Here is a 24,491-nt window from a genome sequence, read left to right as displayed (position 1 = left end):
CAGGATGCAGAGCCATTTTTGCAGAGTCTTTATGGTCAGATTCAATTGTAGATACAAGAGGCAATTTCCTTGGGCGCACTTAGGTTTTTGCATGGCAGGGTGAAGGAAGGGTTAGTTAATAAATAACATGTTGGCGTGGGGTTTTTATGTCTCCAAAGAAGATAAGCAGGTTGCGGATTAAAGATTACATTTTCTGAGATGGCAGTCGCAAGTAAGGCTACATGAGGTAATGACAGAAAAATTATACAAAAACAAAAGCATGTTTAAATTGTATTGTTGTTCCAAAGAGTAATAGCCCTGTAGAATCACCATGTGAGTTAATGGGTTTTGATCACATGGTATGAATAATAATAAACTTGGTTATTCATTAACAATATGTATATCATTTAAAAATATGTCCTGTCTGACAAGGGAAGAATAGTGCATGTCAAAAGGATGTACCTTATGTGAAGGCATCATGAAGCAAGACATAGACAACAGATTCAAAGTTCAAACCAAATGTCAGGATGGTCTAAGTCCTAACTTGCCCTATACTAAGGTGGGATTTCCCTACCTAAAGAAACTAAGGACACTCTGAGTCAGTAAGTTCAACTTAAAAGTCTGTCTGTGTCCAAAACCTATACTTGCCCTCACAACTTAACTATACAATGTGTAAGGATATCAGTAACAAATGAAAATGTGTTCCAAATAAAGTTCTGAGCTTCTTCTAGCTCTAAGCTTACTTTCCAGCTCTCCTTCTGCAAGTTCAAAAAGGCCCTGGGGTTCCTTTCCCCAAGTAAGTAACACAGTTCCAAAGGGCCCTTAGGGTTCCTTTCCCCAAGGTTGCAACACAGTTCCAAAAAAAGGGTCTAGGGGTTTCCTTCCCCAAGGCTGCAACATTTTTAGCTAGCCAAAGTATAATCAGTTTCAAGTCTCTGAATTCTGATGACCAGTTCCAGGTCACCTTGAAATCACTTCAGATTCAGGTACTGTATTCTTCCCATTCAATTCAGCAATCTTGGTAACCAATTAAGATTCTTGATCTGGGCTTTCTTAGATTCTCAGCAATACTTAAAAAGCAGTTCTTCATTTCAAGATTCAATATCACATGCTTTGCATTTAAATTCCTCAGTTTAATGTTCAGCGTTCTGTTCGTAGCACTCAAACTCCCTTTCTTTGGGTTTACAGTCACTTGCACATACATCTCCTTTCAACCGGTCTTGCAGTTGCCCCCAGGAGCACCCCGGTATGAGCAGTCCCTCTGTTTCACTCACCGGTTGTCGGCGACTACTCCAGGCGGCCTCCTTTTCTCTTGTCGGCTTCACGTACACCTCTCTGTGTCGCCACGAGCAGCACTCGCTTGCCAATCACTCTGCTGTGGGCTGCTGATAGCTCTGCCTGTCTTTCTCAGGCGCTATTGCAGAGCTTGCAAGTCCTCCGTGCCCCAGAGCTCTGGCTGTGGGCACTTGGCAAGGGAGATTCCCTCAGTCTTGCTCCTTTCCTGCCCCGCTTGGGCTCCGTTGTCACAGCTTCCTGACAGCACACGCTGGCGTCCAGGCCTACTGGCAGGATCCATATCACACTTATGAAAGTATCCCAAGGGAATTTTAGAGTTAGGGGATTAAGTTACGTTGTATTAGTGTTAGCCAATGCTGGCCTAAAATGTCATTTTGTAACAGAATATTTGTAATTATGTAAATTGTTTAAACTGTATATAAGCTGCTATTTTTGTATTGGTCTGGGAACTGGGTTTGTATTACAGCACTAAGGAAGTGAGTAGGACCTCCCGATCATAAGGATGGAATAAACCTGTTTTCTGACAGCGCATTCGTCTCTTCATGGAAGCATGGATACAGTAATTTTGCACTGGAAGCTTTCAGGCACGTCCCAACACTAGACTGGGCTCGGCCCATAGCCCTCTTATGATTTCTATGGACTGTGGACATATTGCTCTATGTTATACCCTATGATCGCTATTGGGGTGAATCAATTGTCCAAAACTTTAAAAAAAAACATCATATATAGTATAATTGACAGACACATGACCTTAAATGCCTCTTGTCCCCCAACAAGCATCAGAAAAATTGAAATGAGCAAGATAGCTACTAGTGCATGAATGAGAATTTACCCATCTCAATATTCTGTTATGAGCACAATCATTTTGGAAAACTAGGGAATATTTGAGATGCTCAAATTAAATTTGGAAACTAATCACAGAAAAATAAAAATTATTTTAAGTTAAAGATAAATCTGATAGAACAGACATCCATGGGACAAGGATGATTAATCACAGGAAATTATGGCACAAGAATAAAGATGATATATAGGGCTGACTTTCTAAAATGGTGTATGTTAAGATGGAATTTTAGAATTTGGCCTGGTGGACAGATTTTAGGAGGACACCTTAGATATAGTGAACCAGGGAATTATGAGGGGTTAGCCAAAACCCCATCAAGTAGCATTGGAGAGTGGTCAAGACTTTGCTAAGGAGAGTGTGAGTGTGGTCAGGGGTCCACAATGAGTCCATAAAGTGAATCACACAATAATTCAAGTTATACAGGAATGTATACAAAATGCTATATTTATTCCAGGCCTAAAACACACATGTTAACAAAATGAAACAAGCAGGTGACAATATCGCACAACACTCAATAATAAACATATATACAGTCGCCAAAGGTTCTTTAAATGCTTTCAATGACTTCAATCACTAAAAGAAGTTAGTTAAGTCAGTGATGCAGTAGGATAGGGCCAAGTCACAAGAAAAATGCCCTAGCTTCAGAAGTCCAATCCCTATGAAGAGTGGGGCCTTGTGCCAAAGAGCACAATGCTTCTCCCCAGAAGGTACCTGATGCAGATAAGGTAGTTGTGTTGGTGAACGTTTGTTAGAAGAGATGCAACAAAGTTACTTTTAGGTAAAAATGTTCTCTTATCTGTCAGGTAAAGCTGCTTAGGTGCGACAACCAAAAAAGCAGTGGAATGGAAGGATGTATTGAGACTTGTCCTCAATGTTGTCCTATGTTGGATGGGGGAGACAAATGCTTTGTGTTTACTTACCCCACTGACTGATTTTCCCAGAGGACTGGATGGGTCGACTAGGGGTTGTTGGAGGTAGGTTTTCCCGTCGTTGGTTCTGTTGACAGGTGCCCTGGAGCTGCTTATTTATTTATGTATGTGTTTATTTTTACATTTGTTATGTTATTTGGCATTTATATAGCGCCTTATGTATCATTGGTATGATCTCAAAGCGCTGGTAGGTTGAACGCCCTCGGGAACCGTAGTTCAATTCAGTAGAGAAAGAGAGAGAGAGGGACATTGGGTGCGTGGATGCACCGGATATGTGTGTAGCCGGTGTGGCAGTTGCATGATAGCTGCTTCTTAGCGGTAGGTGTGGTGGAGGGGCGGTCAGTTGTGTGTGTTCAATTCTGGAGGGTGGACACCCAGATTGATTTCTGGCTGCGTTAGGCCTGAGGAGACGCATAAGCTATCGGTGTGTGCTAGCTGTATTTAATTAGGATGATGAGGATTATGTGGCCAGTGTTAGTATGAGAACAGCTATACAGAATGTGTCATAGTATTGCTGTGTTCTAATTGAGTGGTGGTGTGTAGGAGAGAGTAAGCGTGGTAGTGTGATATGGTGGTTATCAGTAAAGCACTTGAGTAATCAAGTACTCTATCTGTGCCATCTATTCTATCTGTTTTATTTATTCTGTCTGTTCATTCCATTTCGTCTGTTCATTCATTTCATCTGTTACATCTATTTAATCTAATGGTCCTTCTATCCATTACATCCGCCCAACCCTTCACCACATGATCTACCTCATCCACTCCGTAGACCCATTTCGTCCTTCTCATCCGATTAATGTGTTCTATTCCTTCCATTCTTCCTATTCATTCGATCTGCTCCAAGTGTTCGACCCAACTCTACTCGTTCCATCTAGTCAATCTGTTCCATTCGCTCCATCCGTTCCATTCGCTCCATCCATTCCATTCACTCCATCCGTTCCATCCACTCCATCTGTTCCATCCGTTCCATCTGTTACATCCACTCCATCTGTTCCATCCACTACATTTGTTTCTATCCATTCCATTTGTTTTCCCAACTCCATCAGTTCCGTCCTGTCTACTGTATCCGTTTCATCCACTGCATCCGTTCCATCCATTCCATCCATTCCATCCACTCTATCTGTTCTATTTAGTCTGTATGTTCTATCACTCATCCGTTCTATCCATTCCATCCACTTAACCATTCCGTCGGTTCCATCCATCCACTCCGTCGGTTCCATCCATCCACTCCGTCGGTTCCATCCACTCCGTCAGTTGTATCCGTTCGATGCACTCCATCTGTTCCATCCTATCCATCCGTTCCATCCACTCCATTCGTTCTATCCACTCCATCCGTTCCATCCATTCCATCCACTCCATCCATTCCATCCCATCCGCTCCATCCACTCCATATGTTCTATCTAGTCTGTATGTTCTATCAATCATCCGTTCTATCCATTCCATCCACTTATCCATTCCGTCGTTTCCATCCATCCACTCCGTCGGTTCATCCATCCACTACATCCATTCCATCCATTCCATCCACTCCATCCATTCCATCCATTCCATCCATTCCATCTGCTCCATCCGCTCCATCCACTCTACCTATTCTATTTAGTCTGTATGTTCTATCACTCATCCGTCCTATCCATTGCATCCACTTATCCATTCCGTCGGTTCCATCCATCCACTCCGTTGGTTCCATCCATCCACTCCGTCGGGTTCCATCCACTCCGTCGGTTCCATCCACTCCGTAAGTTCCGCCGATTCCATCCACTCCGCCGGTTGTATCCGTTCGATGCACTCCATCCGTTCCATCCTTTCCATCCACTCCATCCGTTCCGTCGGTTCCATCCATCCACTCCGTTGGTTCCATCAATCCACTCCGTCGGGTTCCATCCACTCCGTCGGTTTCATCCACTTCGCCAGTTGTATCCGTTCGATGCACTCCATCCGTTCCATCCACTCCATCCGTTCCATCCATTTTATCCACTCCATCCGTTCCATCCACTCCATTTGTTGCATCCACTCTACGTGTTTCATCCGTTCTAACATTTTATCTACTGTGTCCGTTCCTTTCCGTTGCATCTGTTCCATCCGCTTCATCCGTTCCATCCACTTCATCCGTTCCATCAGCTGCATCCGTTCCATCCGTTCCATCGCTCCATCCGTTCCATCCGGTGCATCCGTTCTATCCACTACATCTGTTCCATCCATTCCATCCGTTCCATCCACTCCATCTGTTCCTTCCACTCCATCTGTTTCATCCACTCCATTTGTTTCTATCCATTCCATTTGTTTTCTCAACTCCATCAGTTCCGTCCTGTCTACTGTATCCATTTCATCTACTGCATCCGTTCCATCCACTCGATTTGTTCCATCCGTTCCATCCACTACATCCGTTCCATCCACTCCATCTGTTCCATCTACTATATCTGTTCCATCCACTCTACGTGTTTCATCCGTTCCAACCATTTTTTATACTGTGTCCGTTCCATCCGTTCCATCCGCTTCATCAGTTCCATCCGCTTCATCCTTTCCATCCACTCCATCCGTTCTATCCACTCCATCTGTTTCATCTACTCCCGCGGTTTAAATCATTCACCCTTTCCATCCATTTCATTCCTTTATCCACTTTATCCATCCACTCCATCTTTTCCACGCATTTGATCTACTTTTGCGTTCCCCCACTTCATCCGTTCCCCCCACTTCATCCGTTCCCCCCACTTCATCCGCTCCATCCGTTCCATCCGCTTCATCCGTTCTATCCACTTCATATGTTCCATCCGTTCCATTCACTTCATCCGTTCCATCCACTTCATCCGTTTCATCCACTACCTTCGTTCCACTCAGTTTATCCATTTTAGTTTTCCATTTTCTCGAACGGGTCTCTGTTTTGGAATGTTATTTTTGATTCAGCATCCTTGGGTTTCTGTAAAGTGCCTCAGCCCGTGGGCATCTGGGCGCTGTTAAAACCAGTTACATTAGAAGCTTATAAACCAGGGGCAAGAGTCTACCCCATCAATATCAACCATGAAGTCATTAAAGGGGAATGTGCGGGTTCTCTTGCAGAGTCGTGTAGATAAACAGCATGTGCAAGAATTCCACCGGTCGAGTCAAGGAGCTGAGTGCAACCATTTGCAATGCAAACCTCTCCAGGATACTTCACAGGATGGGGGAAGGCCAGTTCCAACTGTGGCCACCGCACTCAGATGATGGCATGCATCCTTCCAGTTGCGATTGAAGAAGACCTTCCGGAACAGGATTCTTTAAAGCTGTGAGGCTGAAATTCAGCAGGAAGGGGACTTACACCACAGTCTGCGACCACCGAAATTCTGGCTGAAGATGTGGAACAGCGATGGTTCTAGCAAGGCAGCCCACTATAGAGCTGGTCAGTTCACTGCATGGTTCAGGGACACTTCCTAAAGCTCTGCATGGCTGGATCCTTGAGAACATGTTGAGACTAGTTGGTCCCAATAGTCCAGGGGTTGAAGCCCCACACAGGGCCTTCGCAGATCAGGTAATTCAACAGGGATTCACCGGGTCAGATGCAGGAAGGGATGGTGGGCCTCTTCAGAAGACGTCTTCGAATATTCAGTCAGCTGTGTTATACACAGGATTCTTGGCTCCAACTCTGATCTGAAGAAATGGCTTCAGGAGTCCCCTTCTTATGCAAAATCCAGCCTGAAAGCAATTCCAAACCCACTAATGGTAAGGATCTGCACCAAGTGGCCAGTAGTTGTCCAAACAGGGACAAATACTGGTTTCACCCATGCCAGACACTCAGACTTTCTGGCTCCAGGAATGTGGAATGGGGCCAGGCAGTCCCACCCCCTTGCTGGGCCACAAACACACACAGTCATCATTAGCCCGCTAAAGCTGGGGACAAGCACATGACCTTATATGGGATTTCCTGACCTGGCAAGGCAGGACGAAGGACAAACAATACTATGGCCAAAGAAGAAGTGGAATTCTTGTAGCATGGCCATTTTAGGGCAATGGCCACATTTAGTAGCCATACATGGTAAACGTGAATGTGCACACTAGAATTAGCACACACATGGTAAACATGTATCTGCTGCCACCAGCTTGTCTTTAGGCACATATAAAAGTAACCATAAAAACCCAAGTGTAAAAGACTAGGGTGATAAACAAGTATCCCCACTGCACTGCATTGCAAAATGCTGTGTGCAAGACTAAAAAGTTACCAAAAATGTAAAAGGTAAAAAGACAAAAGTGAAAAATAGTTTTCCACTACTGATCAGTTTCACAATAACAAATGAGCAAAAAGGACAGTGGAGTGTAGCTGAAGGTTTCCTTTTGCTGTAAAAAGTCAGGACAGGTTAAAAAACAAAAGAAACAAGATTGGGGTCCATGGCACTGTGCAGGGAAATTTGCCAAAAGAGAAATATTTACTGACAATGTCATTCTTATAAAAATAACATACATGTAGGACACATGATCGTAACCGAAGCACCCAAATCGTACTGATCGTACCCCAAGTATACGCACTTGATTTTTATAAAGGAGAGTGGATGAGGACCATATGCATTTCCTATTATAATGTCAATCAGCAGCAGCAATGAACGATGGCAAAGGCTTTTGTGCAATCCTTGTAGGATGGTGTTGGGAAAGATTTCCATGTATGTGTAATTTTCCCTCCAGTTGTGAACCCCCCAGCTTTTTGCTGTTGTCTGACCATCCTAGCCTGACTTTTGCCAGTGGAGAGCCGTCTGCTGTGCTGCGCTTTCGCTCACTTTGTTATGGGAAAACTGACATGCCCATAAAGACAGACAGTACTGGGATACTTTGTTTCCCTTAGTCTTGTACTTTGTTGCTAGTTCTTAGAAACATGTTATCAGTGCACAAAGTACCTTACAGTACAGTGCCATGGGGTCTTCCTTTCATTTTTAAGCCCCTAGACAACCTGAAAGGATTTTTCGGTAGAACTACAAATGTGCCTTGGACAGAGCTGGTGGCCACTGTTATTTTTCATATATTTTTAACCCTTTCGTGTGGTCCATACAGCGTTTACTGTCCAGGGCCCAAAATGCCCATGCTACAAGGTCCTTTGTTTTGTCCTTTGTCCATCTTTTCCTTTTGCCTTCCCGAGGTCGAGCAGACCCGGGAAAATCCTTATTTGGTGATGCAGACCCCACCACAAACCGAAGCTTTCGCAGGCTTCTGCATGCCTTGTGTGTGTGCCTCCAGGATGTGGGCTGGACTGTCTGATTCCAATACACATTCTGGGTGCCAGGATGTCAGGTGTGCTGGGAACGACTGGGACCACCGTGGTCCGTGATTGGTCCACATCTGGGATTGCTGTATGTGAGCAGATCTCTCATTGGGTCCTCTTCTTTTTGGTACAAAGAAGATTCTGGATAAGAGAAGGCATCTTACACACATTCCAGGTCGATCTCTTGAGTTCACACCGTAGTTAGGATAGGAGCCAAGAATACTGAAACCAAGAAGCAGAGCTGAGGAACCGCTGGTGACCCGCTGGAAGGTTTGGCACACCTGAGCCTGTTGTCGTCCCGTTGGACCCCTCTGTTTCTGATCAAACTTAGAAGGTCTGAAAAGGTGCTTTGACCCATTGGAATAGTGGGCCTAACTATTCTCGGCACCACCTTAATCTGTAAGCGATCCTTCTCGGAAGTGTTCCTGGGCCAACCAGTAAACTGACCAGCTTGCACTGGACCTATGCACTGGAGCCGCCGCTTTCTCGAGTTGACAATTGAGCATTTGCAGCCTGTGAGCTCGGGTATAAGGCACTCTGCCAGCGAGTTTCGTACACCTAGTATTCCTAGATCTGGAGTTAGGAGAGTATGCCTGAACCCGAGCACACGCGGTCACTGTGTCGCCCAGCTGTGATGACGCACTTCGTGGGTGCCTTGCTGCTGTGCCCCTCTGTGCCCTCAGATTCACTGCAGCGGAACTATCCTGATCCCTTATCAGGAGCAGAGAAATCACCACTGACCCGCCACAGAATTATCCCTGGAACACAGCCCCTTAAAGCCACAGAACCGCGCAACTGCAGGATTTGAACCTGCGACCGAAGTGGACTGGACTGCCTAAGTTTGGTCCGGAATGCACCGAGGGTGGGTGAGTACTTTCAACCCTTGCCAGTGGCCCCTGGCGCATCCATCCATTTTTATGCATGAGTGTCCCCTGAGTGCCAATCTTCTTTATCGAGGTAGCCTCTGCTACAGAGCTATTCCCAACACGTGGATCCTGTTCTGCCCACTTGGCGAGTCTCTCCTCGAATAGTGGGAACTTATTTTTCACTGCCTCACCTGCCTTCCTGAGCTGCTACAGCCCCCGCAAGAGACCCAGTTTTGGCCCAACCACACAATCGTGTGCATCAGCACCGAAAGTACTTTTGAGCGCAAGGCTCCACTCTTCTTAGGGATTGGACTGCCTCTCAGTTAGGGTTTGATAAGTGAAGGACTGCCTAAACGTTATTTGCACTGTATGCTCCCTTTCTGCACAGGTTGTGGACCCTTATTTTGCACTATTCCTTCGGCCATTGGTAACTGTATATATGTTTAATAGTAGTGTTGTGTTGGTTTAGTTATTACTGCTGATATTTGCTTTGTGTTTGATTTAAAAAGCCTTTAATAAATGTATATGTAGTTTTGATATACACCTCACAGAGTAATTTGTAGTGTTGTTTACTGTGTGTGCTCATTGTGGTCTTTCGATCACCCTCATCCCTTCCTGTTTCAAGAAACTAGGCTGGCCTTCTGAACCTCTGCCCACCAGATGATATCTTAAAAAGGCATTGCACATACAAGACTGGTGTATCCAGGTGTCCAAGGTGGACTAAAACACCCCTACCCCCCTGGGCAATCTATAGCATGTGTTGTTAGGCACATGTACTGAGCAGCACCTACACCACTAATTAGCTAGACCTCGAGTTTGAAAGTGTGGATCATTTGCTTGGGTTTGGTGACATCACAAGTATTCTTTCTTTTTATGGACAGAGTTAGGGTGTGGGTGATTTGATTAAAGCATACATGAGATATTATTTGATTCCTTATGCTAAAGCAGTAGAATCATGGATCGTTTTTGTTTTAAAACAGTGAGGTAATCATCAATGGCACCTTCGAGAGTAGCAGTATGCTATATACATGTCTGTGAGTTGGCCACCAAAATGGGGGCTGTGTGGAGCCATTTTAAAATGAATCTTTTTCACTCTGTAGCAACTGTTACAAAGTGACAAGACTAGATTATTGACTGAAGGTCTGACATTGTTCAGGTGAGGCTACATCCTATCTGAATGGAAAGATAGAGCCACACTTAACCACTGTACTACATAGTTGATGACATACATGAACATTATTTTGTGTGTGGCAGTGAGGGGAAGAGAGAGAGGGGGAGGGATAGAAAGAGAAATGGGGAGAGATCCAGTTAGTGTGGTGATACAATGTGACCATGTGCTACATGACAGGATGGAGAAGCACCTGAATAATGTAAGACTTTCAGTCATCATTGTATTCTTGTTTCTTTGTATCCTTGTTACTGTTGCTGCAGCAAGGCAACCATTTATTCTAAAATGGTTTCTCGCAGCTCACCACAGGGGAAAATGTCAGCATTTGTTTAATTTATATATTTACATAGATGACATATATTATATATATTTACAAATTGCTATTCTCCAAGGTGCTATTGATGATTGTTTCAGTGTTTAAAAACTTAATTGAGCGTACCACTCCTTTAACACTATAAATAAAAAGGATGTGTGATTTTGATAGAGTTGGGAGGGGTAGGTTGCTGAGCTATCAAGTATGATTGTGGATAGACAGCACTGGAGACACTTGCCTTCACTTCCTAGGGGAATATGAGGTCTGATTTCAGGATCTCCTGGCAAACAGAGTATGTCCATATTTAAAGAAGGTTAGTTGGGCTGGGAGAATGTATGATTGTGTATGTTGGGGGACACATATTGATGGGTCAGAGAGCACAGTGTGGAAGCTTGTCCTTAGAAGGATTTTCAATCCAGGTTTCACTTACCTTCCACATGGACATAAGGGAGCATAGGGTTGATAAGTGTGAGGAGTTAGGAGTTAGAAGAGTTAGGTGAGTGATAGACATGTAGCAGAGGTACTCACTTTGATAGACATTATAGACAGTGATAGACATGATAGATATGTAGCAGAGTAACTCACTTTTCTGCCATCTCGTAAAAGACCATTCGGTCATAGTTGCTGATCCTCTCCCACTCCTGAATAGCACGTGGTACTCCTTCCTCAATCATCATCTCAGGCTTCAGGCGGGCCAGGGAGCGCAACACAGGACTAGGAAAGGAATGGCAAGCAAAATATTGGAACATTGCAGAAAACAGTGCATACCATAAGAGAGCGTAGCTAGATAACACAATGTATTGTGCATGACCTGTAGGAAAAGGAATCAGAACTGAGCACTGCATAAGGGAGTATATCCAAAAGGAGCACACCTGGATAGGACACCACGTCAGTGGGACGGTTAAGTTTTCAGACCAAGACTTTGGGCCTCATTACAACTCCAGCAGTAGCCGTGCCGGTGGTATGTGAAGTCAGGCACCGGAAAATGTTACTCCACATTCCCTTAGTGAGTCCCATAGGACTCAACAGGATTGGGGAGGACAGAAGCACTGGCACGGCATGCTTCCGTCAAAGTCTGTGAGCGGCTGCCATCCAGCCCACCAGGTCCGCCCTGGGGGGCAGGACGGCAGCTGCTCACAGAACTCGCAGTGTGCCGGTCCGGTAACAACGCTGCAGGTACGCTTACCGGCAACATTGTTACCGGACCGGGACACTCATAATGAGGCCCTTTGACTTTAAAAAATGTAAACCTTTTAGTGAAGAATTTAACTCAAATGGTAAAATAGCAAAAATGGGGAAGCAAAGGATTTGCAAATTAAACTAAATGCTTTAGCTTACCACAACACCCAAAGTGACCCGAAGTAGTGAGGTGGGACTTTCATGTTTTCCCTTGCTTCTGGTTCCCAAGGCCCTCTTAGCCTTCTTAGGTTGAGCTATAGCATTCCCGCACCCATCTTCTTTATTCCAGCCTACAACCTTCGGCTTCCAGCACACGGGTCTCTCTGTCTTCTGTCACAGATGTGAGGGTTTCCTGAACCCTTTCAGCTTGCTCTCCTTGTCTTTGAAGCTTTGGGGATTTCCTGTACCCTCTGTTCACTCTCTACCAGCCTTAAGCCTTAAGCATTTCCTGCAATGTTTTTTCTTTCTATGACTGTCTCTCAGGCTTAAGGGTTTCCAGCACCCTCTGCTCCCTCGCCCTGCCTGTCCCTCATTCAAAGCTCCTAGATTGGTTTGGGGGTGTCCAAATACCCTCATAGGTACGGCTGTTTTTATTTCAAGTCCCATAATAATGGAATAATGGATAGCTCACCCTGGAGTATAGCAGACAAGCTTCACCCAACATACCCTCTCTCACTAACCCAAACAAGGTTCCTGACGTTCCATGGGTTTGATAGCTTTTCCTCCTTGATGTCTCCCACTGCTGGTCGTCACCCTCCTCAAACTTGCACCGTTCTCTTGTGCCCCTCTTCACCATGGGCCCGACTCATTTTGTCTGAGTTTTTCCCCTTCCTCCTTCCTTGTGTCCCGCCGTCAACCTCGTTCCTAACTAGAGCTTTGGTCAGTTCCTAACTAGAGCTTTGGTCAGTTGGCTCCTGCTCCTCGTATCCTATTTTATACTGATCTCAATTGGCCTTTGTGTCTTCTATTTTGATCCTCAACCTGATCAGACCCCAGTTTGATTGCTTCCATAAATGTGTTATTGACTGCTTATAACACAACATTTTGCCAATCTTTGTATTGCTGACCCTGATGATAATGTGTTACCAGTTAAGAATAAAGTAGAAGCCAAGCAAACTGGATGGCTGGGGAACAACACACGTGACATAGTATTAATTACTTGTACAGTTGATGGGAAATGAGAAACCAGGCTACCAATTGGATGGGACAATGTTTGCACTAATTGAAAGAAACATGAATTATGCAGTTGGTTGCTGGTTCTCTCTAACCAAAAGTATCTACTAGGGAGAAGGGAAAGGAGGAGAGAAAAGAGAGTAAGCAGTGAAAAAGAGTGGAGAAGCAGGAGTGAAGAGCGAATACAATTGCAGAAGTCAGTATTAACACATAATGTTGCAAGCCAGAATACAAGATGAAGATGGGAACAGCATGTTTCAGGGCCACCATGAGTACAAGATGCAAAGGAAGTCCAGCATGAGAGTTGAGAAAGAGTGACGCACCGTGAATGAATGAAGTCCATAAAAGTGAAATCCAGCATTGGCCACAAGACAGTGATGGTGAAGGAAGGCACCAGGTGGGCGGGGCTTGCTAAGTGGTGAAAAAGAGCAGCAGGCAGGAAGGTACCAGGTGGGCGGAGCTTAGGCCAGGTGACCTAGATCCACTTGCACCTGCTCCCCATCTGCAAAGGAAAAGAAGCTGGAGGGCTCCTTGAGTAGGGAAACAGAGCGGCAAGCAGGAAGGCACTAGGTGGGCGTGGCTTGCTAAGTGGTGAAAAAGAGCGGGCAGCAGGAAGGCACCAGGTGGGCGGGGCTTGCTAAGTGGTGAAAAAGAGTGGCAGGCAGGAAGGCACCAGGTGGGCGGGGCTTAGGCCAGGTGACCTAGATCCACTTGCACCTGCTCCCCATCTGCTTGTAAAATGGACTGTCCCTATGACTTCTTCAGGGAACAAGAAGTTGTATAACTACAAGAGACATGGGCTGTTGATTCACCAAGTATCCTTGCATCTATTTTTTTATCAATTAAAAGACAAATACTGAAAGACCATTACGACTAGACTATCTGGAGCTGAAACACTTTTGGATGTTAAGTGGTAGAACATGCAAAAATATACATGCACGCTTTACACGTATATTGTATCCATCTGCGTCCATGATTAATTGCATCTTTGTCTTTGGACGAGCTATCATAAAAGCGTGGTACTTGATAAGTTATTCTTCATTTTAAAAAAAAACTGTATTTAACCTTAACATTTCACTATTATGGGGACTACTGGAGTTAATGATGGGACAAATATTGTTACAGGAAATTATAGCCAAAATTAATTAGGAACACTTGGGCATTTGGTGTAACAGAACATGGTGTAGTCTTATGGCCTGTAAGCAGGTATTGCATGCACGTGAAGGCCCGATTGATAACTTAACCAAGTTACATTCACATGATAACTTCACTAATTGGAAGATGGCCATGGAAAACTCAAAACATAAGTATGATTCAGTATTAGTAGGGGAAAAAGCAGAAATGCAGAGGACTTTAATACATGGATTTCATAAGGCTAAACATACTCTTTACTCCAGGCTTTAATAAATAAAGTGAGCTATTGGGTCCCGTTGCTTCTTGTCCACAGGAGCTGCTGAACCCCACAGATCCCCTGAGATGTATGGTCAACAACTGAATTAAATGCAGCTGAAATCCACACACTGCTGGGGAAAGGTGACGTGGATCAAATAAAAAAAGGGCACAGACTTCCTGTCTTCAGTCAGGAGAATTTCTGCAGAGGATGAGAAAAAAAACTTGTAATTAGATCCACTCTAGCAACCCTTAACCTCTCACTCTGCTCCCCCCTAACCACAAGCAGTACCTGTGCAAACCTATTCGACTATTGAGTGGATAGCTAAAGCTCTTCTTAACTCTGGGTCTGAACTTGAGCTTTAAATTGAATCTTTTTTGTGTAACTCAAAATAAAGTCTCAAAAAACCTTTTGGTAATTGAAATTGTCTCTTCCTGCAACTGATTTCTCTTAGTGTACAAATTATTGAACTTGTAGCTTGGACTTTGAACTGCAACTTCCCAGATCATTAATCCTTGTCACTCCTCTTAGCAAGCATAGTATGATAAATATATGTAAATATTTGTTTTCATGATATATGAGTTTACAGAACATTTTCCTAACGTGCAGGTTCTGTGCGCGTTGTTTCCGTTAAACGCTACTCCCCTCTGTGATGTCCACGTGACATGGACCATGTTGGCGAGAGAATAAATGAGAGGGAGAAAGCCAGCGAAAGGCATTCTCCGCTCTGACACCAGAGCCAACATGTCAGTGGCCCTCATTACGACCCAGGCAGTAAGGGGTTTACGCCGGCGTAAACTTCGCCGACCCTTACCGCCTGAGTACGAGTTCCCGTAGCGCCATGGTGATTTTTACGCCTGCTTTTTGCAGGCGGTAAAATCCATGGCGCTACGGGACCTTGTTGTTAATTACGCCACCGTAATTTACGGTGGCGTAATTAACGCCTTCCCCACTCCCATTATGCCCTATGGGGCAAAAATGGGAATGGGGAAGGGTAAATGGGGATTGGGGACTTACCGCCCCGCCAAGGTCGGAATGGGGCGGTAAGTCCGCCAACCACCATGGCGGAGTTGGCAACTTAGCGCCATGGACCATTGTGCTAATAGCACCATGGTTCTCTGCCAAGGTCCTAATGAGGGCCAGTGTCTTTGATTACGCGCTAACCTAACGTGCGTCCCGTCTTCCTGGCCCAGCACAGCCCTGCAGCCCCACGGCCCCTCATTATACTGTCACCAGTGGCAGGGGAAAGGAAATTCACCCGCTGCAGCCCCCACCCATAATGACAGATCGCACTGGCTCAATACCATACCCCAGGGCCCTCTGACAAAGCGCTGAGTCGTGCCATCCCCGACGCAGTGCCTGGGCGTCGGAAGAATGCCAGAGGACAAGAAAGTGCTGCATGAGCCGCGCTCCGCCAGGAGCTGCCTCCCCCACTTACATCACAGTACCAGCAGGCTGGAACTCCTAGCCGTCAACTCAGGGCCCAAGACAGTCTACCAGCTACACACCCACCAGCATTTGGCATCCCACATGCCAGAAAACTCAAGCCTCCAGCTCATAAGCAACCCAAGGCCCAGGACAGCATATCTGGCCCCAGGCCCTCACAGCCGCTTCGCCCCTCCCACAGCACTGGCCCCTCAAGCCTAATCCAGTGGCCCACCAGCAGGCAGCCGCCACCAAACAGCACAGCAGCCAATGCTGCATCCATCACTTGCCAGGCCAGAGTCAAAGCTGCTGGCAGAGCACCCAGCCAGCAAGGCTGCTGAGCAATGACAGCCAAGGCACACCTGAGGGGATAAAGGCACCAAGTGCACGTGCGTGCCTGCCCGCGCACCACACATCATGGCGGATGACACCGCAGCAACGCCGCTGAGGCAACAGAACCAGAACCCTGACACCAGCACATGGCTGGATACCACGCAAGGAACGTTCATGCAGCCCTTTCAGCCTTTTGGTCGCCGTGCAGGACTCCACTGGGAGCTCTGGATCCGGCAATTTGAACTAAGCCTCAAAGCATGCGATATTATCATTGAAGAAAAGAAAAGGACATTCCTTATGCTTAAGCTTGGCACTATGGCGCTTAGACTATTCAACGCACTCCCAAATCGGGGCAAAGAAGATGACTACGAGACAGTGAAGGCTGTCCTGACAAGGAAATTCAAGCCCCAGGTCAGCCCAGATTTCGAGCATTTTAAAATGAGCCAGGACAGACAACGCCCACAGGAATGCATTGATGACTTCCACGGTCGGCTGTGTGAGTTCGCCATCGGGCGAGACTTCCCTGATGACGAATTTGCAGTTAGGCAATAGGTCATACATGGCATCTCCTCTGAAAAACTTCAGAGGTCCATCCTGTCGGAGACGAATCTCCCGTTAGACACCATCCTGACCATGGGGCAACAATGGGAAAGAACAGATGAGCACGTGGCAGAAATTGAACAAATAACCAGTCGCCTGCCACTAGACACGGAAACACCACGCAACAGCATGACCACCATCAATGCCCTGCGGCAGAACAAACTCCAACAAGGGCAGACCACAAGCAAGCCCAGAGAAAGCCTGTGCTGTGGCGGACAGCAACACTAAGGGGAACCCTGCCCAGCATACGGCACCCTGTGCTACAAGTGTGGGAAGATCAACCACTATGCGTTGGTGTGCCTAAACTTCCAGAGAACCAAAGACCACTCACTCCAGAGGAGAGCTCAAGACTGGAGGGGCGACACAAGGTCCAGGAATGTACAAACATTCCACCCAAGGCAACCCGACCGCTGCCAGCGGAGACAGCCCGACCGGACCCGAGACACCCGTAAAGGATGGGCCTGAGCAATTGAAGGAGAAGACACAGACAGCAGCAGCGGCAACAACCAGTCGGGTAGGCAACAGTCCCCAAATCGCACTAACCGATACCGCAACTCCAGGCGGGAAAAGGCCCACATGATATCAGTGGTCAAACCGGCACACGGCAGGCAAACCAATGACAGCAGATCACACTGCAGTTGCACAGTCGCTGTCGGAGACATCCCAGTGACCATGATGATTGACACTGATGCCACAGTGAATGTCATACCGACCACAAGGTTCGACAAGTTCGAACATACACCACCCCTGCGGGGAAAGCCTGTACAGCTATTCGCGTATGGATGCAAGAAGCCCCTCCCAGTCATGGGGTACTTCAAAACCACTCTCACACACAATGGGAAGAGCTGCAAGACACACATCTATGTAGTTGATGCAGGAATTGAGACATTACTCAGCTGCCCAACCATGGAAAGACTAGAACTAATACTGTTCACCTTCGCAATCCAGTCTAAGGAAATTGATCACCTACTAGCTAAGCACAGGAAGCTATTCCAGGGCATTGGGTGTCTAAAAGGGAGGACAGTAAAGCTCCACATCGACCCCACGGTAGAACCAAGGGTGGTCCGACACCGGAGAGTCCTGTTTCACATGAGGCAGTAGAAGCAGAGCTGAACAAATTAGAGGACCTTTGAATAATCGAGAAGACCACTGGCCCCACACCCTGGGTGTCCCCGATGGTGGTGACAGCAAAATCCAAACAGCCCCAAGCGGTGCGAATATGCATCGATATGCACCTGCCCAATGTGGCATTATGGCGGGAAAGACACAACACTAAAAGTGAATGAGCTGGACCTGACAGGCGCCACTGTCTTCAGCAAACTGGACCTAAGATCAGGGTACAACCAAATCCATCTAGCAAAGGACTCAAGGTACATCACAACGCATCACAACGTTCTCGTCACATCTTGGGCTGAGACGATATCGCTGGCTCAATTTTGGAATCTCGTCGGCAGTGGAAGTATTCCAACACGAAATACGCAAAGTACTTCAGGACCTCCCAGGAGTCACTAATGTCAGCGATTACATCCTGGTCTATGGGAAAACAGAAAAAGAACACAACATCTGACGTGCAGCCACACTACAGTGACTAGAAGAGTCAGGCTAACACTACATGAATAAAATTTGAATTTGGCAAATCCAAACTGAGTTTTTTTGGATATATCTTTAATGAGAAAGGGGTATCCCTGGATCTGGGAAAGGTAGAAGACGTAAAAAATGCTCAAGCCCCCACCACAGCAACCGAGGTCCGTAGCTTCCTAGGTATGGCAACATACTGCAGGCAATTCATCCCCAACCTGGCCACTATTGCTACTTCTCTGCGAGAGCTCACGAAGGCAAAGATGACATGGGAATGCCGAGCGACCCAGGAAGAAGCTTTCCAGAAGATCAACGACTCGCTATCCAGCGATGCCACCATGGCGTTCTTCGACACATTGCGCAAGACAGAGCTACTGGTGGACACAAGTCCCGTTGGCCTCAGAGGCGTTCTCACCCAGACAGACCCAGATGGAACGGTTGTCCTCATCACGTTCGCCAGCAGAGCTCTCACCCCTACGGTAAGAAACTATGCACATATAGAAAAAGAGGCCCTTGCCATCATATGGGGGTGCAGGCACTTTCACGTTTACATCCTGGGACACTCTCTAAAGGTACTGACAGACCATAAACCCCTAGTCCCAACATTCAAAGGGTCAGCACTGCACCCCCCAGCCAGAATCAAACTCTGGATGCTTCAGTTACAGCAATTCGACTTCGAAGTACAATACTGAGCCGGGTTCCAACAACCCTGCAGACTTTTTATCGTGACACCCCCAACCAGCCACGGCAATAGAACGCGAAGCAGCCAAGGAAACAGAGAAGCATGTATGCCAGATAATAGCCTGTGTCAAACTCAAAGCAATGAAACTTGATGAAATTGTAGAGGATACAGACAGAGACCTCTGCCTCCAAATGGCCAAGAAGGCGATATTAACCGGCGAGTGGAAAACATTTCTCACTGCTGTCGCCCATAGAACACCCCAAGCACAAGAGATGATACAAGCCCTATTTGGGATACACCATGAGCTGTCTGTGTCTCTAAAAGACCTCATCCTCAAAGTACATTGCATAGTAATGCCAGCCAACCTCCACGAGAAAGAGCTTCAACTCGCGCAAGAGGGCCACCAGGGAATCATAAAGACACAAGCCTTCCTCAAATCGCGAGTATAGATGCCACAGATACAGCAAAAGGTTATTGGCCTTGTCGAAACCTGCACAGCATGCCTAGTGACCCGCCGGCCCAGACCGCCAGAGCCCATGGTCTGTCCCCCAAGAAGCGAGCGCTGCTGGTACGCAGTAAGCATCGACTTCTGCACAATCGCCAACGAGACCTACCTCATGGTAGCCATGGACAAGTACACTAGGTACACAGAAGTCGGGCCGGTCAATTCAACAGATGCAGCCATGGTTACAACAGCGCTGGAGAAAATGTTTGCTGTCCACGGCATTCCATCATCGATAAAGAGGGAGAATTGCCCGCCGTTCACAAGTAAAGAGTTCAAACGCTTCGTCAATGACATGGGGATCCGTCACCACCACAGCACACCATGCTGGCCTAGTCCAACAGTGATGCAGAAAGATTTATCGGATCTATCAACAACTCTAAGGATCTCTAAGGACAAAAGACGACTGTGGCTACCCAAACTATACCGGTTTCTTCGATTTTATCGACAAACCCCTCACTCGGCCACCCAGGCCAGCCCGCAGCCTTTATGTTTGGGGTACCCATCCAGGCGAGGCTGCTCCTCCACCAATTGTGGCAACCCCCACAGTTGGAACAAACGGAACGCAGAAGACAAGAGCACAATGCAAGGGAAGACAGGTCAAGAAGAGCCACACCCCATGACCTCCAAGTAGGAGACACAACATTGGTGAAAAACCGAGCGCCAAGGCGAAAGATGGCCCTCTCATATGAGTCTCTCCCTTGGACCATCACCCATCGAGAGCACGGGCTAGCCACGGCCACACGAGGACCCAAAACAGTCACCCAGAACGTGTCCCACTTCAAGCGGATGCCACACACCTTGTGGGAGGAATCCCAAGAAGACAGAACCCCTTTGAGGGCCTGCTCTCTGTGGACTGAGCCTACATCACCAGCGAGAGAACAGAAAGAAAAACCAACTCAGGAGACCCTACACCCTGTGACAATGAACAGAGTCCGACCAGATCAGCCACCTCACACAGGGAGCAAGGAGAACAATACTCACTCTGGAGACAGCTGGTACCCTCCACTCAAATCCAAGGATACATCCCGAACAGCGTCTACAGACATGCGTGAGTTGTAACGCACAGGACTGGCACCCTGGCGAGCACCATGAAAGACTACCACAATGTTTGGAAAATTCATGTTTTTGTTTGTTTTGTTTGTTTGTTTGTCCAAGTTGTGGGGGGGGTGTGATCCACGTGACATGTACCACGTGGGCGAGAGAATAAACGAGAGGGGGAAAGCCAGCGAAAGGCAGTCTCCGCTCTGACACCAGAGCCAACATGTCTGTGGCCCTCATTACGACCCTGGCGGAAAGTAACTGACCTGACCGCCATAGCGTAAATAGCGTTTCCGCCATTGCACGACGGAGTAAAGTGCGGCTAATTCGGACCCATCGGGAACGAGCACTACGCCATGGCAGAAGTGCAAAGTCCGCGATGGCGGAAATGTCCCCAAAACGCCCCTCACCGCCGTCGTACGGCGCCCTAGGTGCAATTCCGCCACCCATCATAGCGGTCACCGTAATGAGCGGCAATCGGAAAAGACGGTGACCGTAAATATACGGAAACGGAAGTAAAAACATGGTCCCGGAACGGGAAACAGCACGCCGTACACCTATAAAATCAGAATCCCAACACAACCATTAAAAATCCTACCCTGAGACACATCCCAACCCGTTATCCACCCTAGTGAAAACAATAAAAATGGGAAAAGTAGCGAAAAAAGCGTGCGACCGCAAGCGGCAGGTCCACTTCTCCCATGAGGAACTCACCGTGCTCACAGAGACCCTCCAGGAGAATGCTGCCGTCGTCTTCTCGACGCAAATGACCAGGACGGCACTTGCGAACAAGAAGGCCATATGGGCCCTGGTGGCACAGCGGGTTAGTGCGGTGGGGACCGCACCCCGCAACCCACAGCAATGCAGAAAGCGATGGGACGACTTGCGGATACGCGTACGGAGCATACTATCAGCCAACCGTAACATTGCCACAGCTACCGGGGGAGGATCGGAATCACCCATCAAGTTGACCCCCTGGGAAGAAATCTGTGCCTCCACCATTGGAATGGAGAGTATAGAGGGAGTCGGAGGGATGGAGAAAGGAGTGCAGACATCCGAAGAATCAGGTAGGTGGGCCAAATAAAACAATGCTAAATCCACAATGTCCAATCATGTGAAGTACCATGTGTCCACATAGTGCAACAGAAACACATGTCCAGGAGAACGTCCACATACATTGGCCTGATAGCGCACTTTAAAAGTCACAATAAATACATAAATAATTAAAAATCCTAAAAACACCCTCTACACGTGCAGCATGCACACCCTAACTGCAGGCTGCAAAACAACTGCATCCTCAATCCACACAAAAATGAAACCACCTCCAAGGCCCTGACCCAAATCACCCTCAGGTACCACCCCAATGCATGTGATACATTGCCATTCCAATTTCCACAGACCCATTAATAACGCTCGCCCTCCTTTACTCCACCACAGGGTCCGATTCAAATGACGAGCTCCAGGACACCCCTACCAGCACACCTGCAAAGAGGGCCAAGACCAACGGCCAAAGACCCTCCACCTCAGCTGCACGGATCAAGACACGGCAGCAGCACAAATCAAGTGGCAGCACACAGGAGGGGACTTCAACAGGCACCCCAGCAGCCAGCATGCCCACAACAGCAGCACCACAGGTCCCCCCAATGGATGCCACAGAAGGCACTGCTTCTGGTGGCAGCAGCACCATAGGTGACACTGCATTAATGGCAGCATGCTCCGACACAGAAAACGGTGCTGTCGATATAGGATCCATCCATGACCTGTCTCAATCCCCCTGTTTGTTTCATCCCGTACACCATGAGGATACCACGCAGGGGCACCCACAAGACGACGACTGGCCATCCCCCACAAGCCCTGTGGCAAGGCAACATGAGGTGATCAGCCCCTCTGTGACACCACCGCAAATGGGCATGGCCCAGCAGAGGCAACAGTCCCTCGACCAGGTGATCGTGCAACAGCAGCAACTGGCCACGCTCCTCAAGGAGCATGCTGATGAATGTGGGGGTACTAAAACAGCCATAGAAACATCTACTGAGACACTTAGGGCAGAAATGGAGAGAAGTACAGAGACACTAAGGGCACAAATGGAGAGAAGCACCGAGAGCCTGAGGGTACAAATGGAGAGAAGCACCGAGAGCCTGAGGGTACAAATGGAGAGAAGCACCGAGAGCCTGAGGGGGGAACTGCATGCGACGTCCAAAGACGTATGTGCTGAACTTGCCGCTGTGCGCCGTGTGCTCACTGAGCTCTCACAAACCCTTAGGGACATGCATGGACGTGAGCAGGCAGAGACATCATCCGTTGCAAGTTCCGTCCAGGGCAGCCCCCAACGTAGATCTGGGAGGAACCTGCGCTCCACAGGCAGGGGTGCCCCTGATACCCGGAGAGGGGGCTTGCAATAGCGTCTGCCCACTGATAATGAGCATCTTTGGACACTGGTGTTCGGGGGGAGGTAGGAGGGTGGAGGGGGTGTGTTGGGCTTACTTGGGTGGCGGGTCGATGGGGTGTGTAACATAATTTCACATATGCTATAAACATTTCACAATCATCCAATGAGATGTGTGGACATTGATCTTTGTGTTCGAGGCCTTTATAGGCGTACAGTCCATATTGTGCATGTTCCAGACACACACAGTGCCACAAGTCCCGTGTCCATGTATCAGCCACCAGGCGTGAGTGCTAGAAGCATGAATCTATGATAATCTGACGAATTTCACGGCCCTCCTGTGCCTCGCGGACTCCTTGAGGTGCTGCCACATCCCCACCCTCATCATGACCATCTTCAGGTGCTTGCAGTTCTGCGTCAGGGGGCATGGGCACATTTCTACGTATGCACATGTTGTGTAGCATGACACATGCCATGACCATCTTTGCAACCTTCTCATGGCGGTACAGGAGTGCCCCGCCAGACCTGCTGAGGCAGCGGAAACGACCCTTCAGTAGGCCGAATGCCTGTTCTATGACTACACGGGTACGTGAGTGGGCATGGTTGTAGTCCTCCTCATGCTGGTTCTGTGGGTTCCGGAGTGGTGTAAGGAGCCATCTCTTCAGTGGATACCCGGCATCACCTGTATGTGGACAATAAAGGATGTTTGTGGAATGACATTGCTACGTCCGCACCCCCCCCCCCTTCCTGCCAGGTCATTGCCGCATCACATACCCCACATTATCATGCATGAAATGAGACTCACCGAGTAGCCAGGATCTGTTCCCTGCGTGTCGCTCCATGTAGCGTGGTATTGTAGAGTTCCTCAAGACCATAGAATCATGGGTTGATCCAGGAAATCGGGCACAACAATGTGTAATGATCCTGTTGGAGTCACACACCATTTGTACATTAAGATAATGATATTGTTTTCGGTTGCGGTACTGGGCCTCCATGGCATGTGGGACAACCAATTCCACATGGGTGCAGTCGATGGCACCAATGCAACCCGGTATGCCGGCAAGTGCATGGAATCCCACTTTTGTGTTTGTAATTTCCTGCTCCGAGCCTGGTAGAGAGATGTAGTCGTCTGCGTGCTTCAGGAGGGCATCGAGCACTTGCAATAGTGTCCGTGACAACAGTGGCTGTGAAATGCCATGCAACTGTCCGACTGTGTGCTGGTAGGTGCCTGTGGCCAGGAAGTGTAGTACAGACACCACCTTCAGTAGGGGTGGGATGGCGGTTGGGCTATCTATCATGCTGACAAGGTCAGCGTGTGTCATGTCCACAATGGCGGTTATGGTGTCCCGGTCCAAACGGTAGAGGGTGTGGATCTGCTCATCAGTGAGGTTGAACGGATGAGCTCGGAGGCGTGGGATTGCGGGCTGCCTGAGTGGTGGTAGTGGCTGTGCTGGTGGGCCTTGCTGGCCCTGCCTTGCCCTCCTCCTCCTCCTCCGTCTCCTCTGTGCGGCCGGTTGTTGTAGTAGTTGGTGTTCGTCTTCTTCTTGAAGTTGGAGTACTTGCAGTGCTATCAGGTCCCCCAGGGCCAACATCGC

At 47.8% G+C, this 24,491-nt stretch overlaps 1 protein-coding gene across 1 annotated transcript in view; it reads right to left on the bottom strand.

The window, feature by feature from the left end:
- Positions 1 to 24,491, bottom strand: part of NUTM1 (NUT midline carcinoma family member 1) — a 308,696-nt gene that overhangs the window by 181,866 nt on the left and 102,339 nt on the right. Inside the window, exon 2 of the mRNA XM_069632625.1 lies at positions 11,193 to 11,321. Within this exon, the coding sequence (XP_069488726.1) occupies positions 11,193 to 11,321 (129 nt within the window). The remainder of the gene's footprint in view (positions 1 to 11,192; positions 11,322 to 24,491) is intronic.

The sequence above is a fragment of the Ambystoma mexicanum genome, chromosome 13, assembly GCF_040938575.1.
Source record: "Ambystoma mexicanum isolate Mex_15411 chromosome 13, UKY_AmexF1_1, whole genome shotgun sequence".
NCBI classification, from domain to species: Eukaryota; Metazoa; Chordata; class Amphibia; order Caudata; family Ambystomatidae; genus Ambystoma; species Ambystoma mexicanum.
This window is presented reverse-complemented; position numbering and strand designations above follow the sequence as displayed.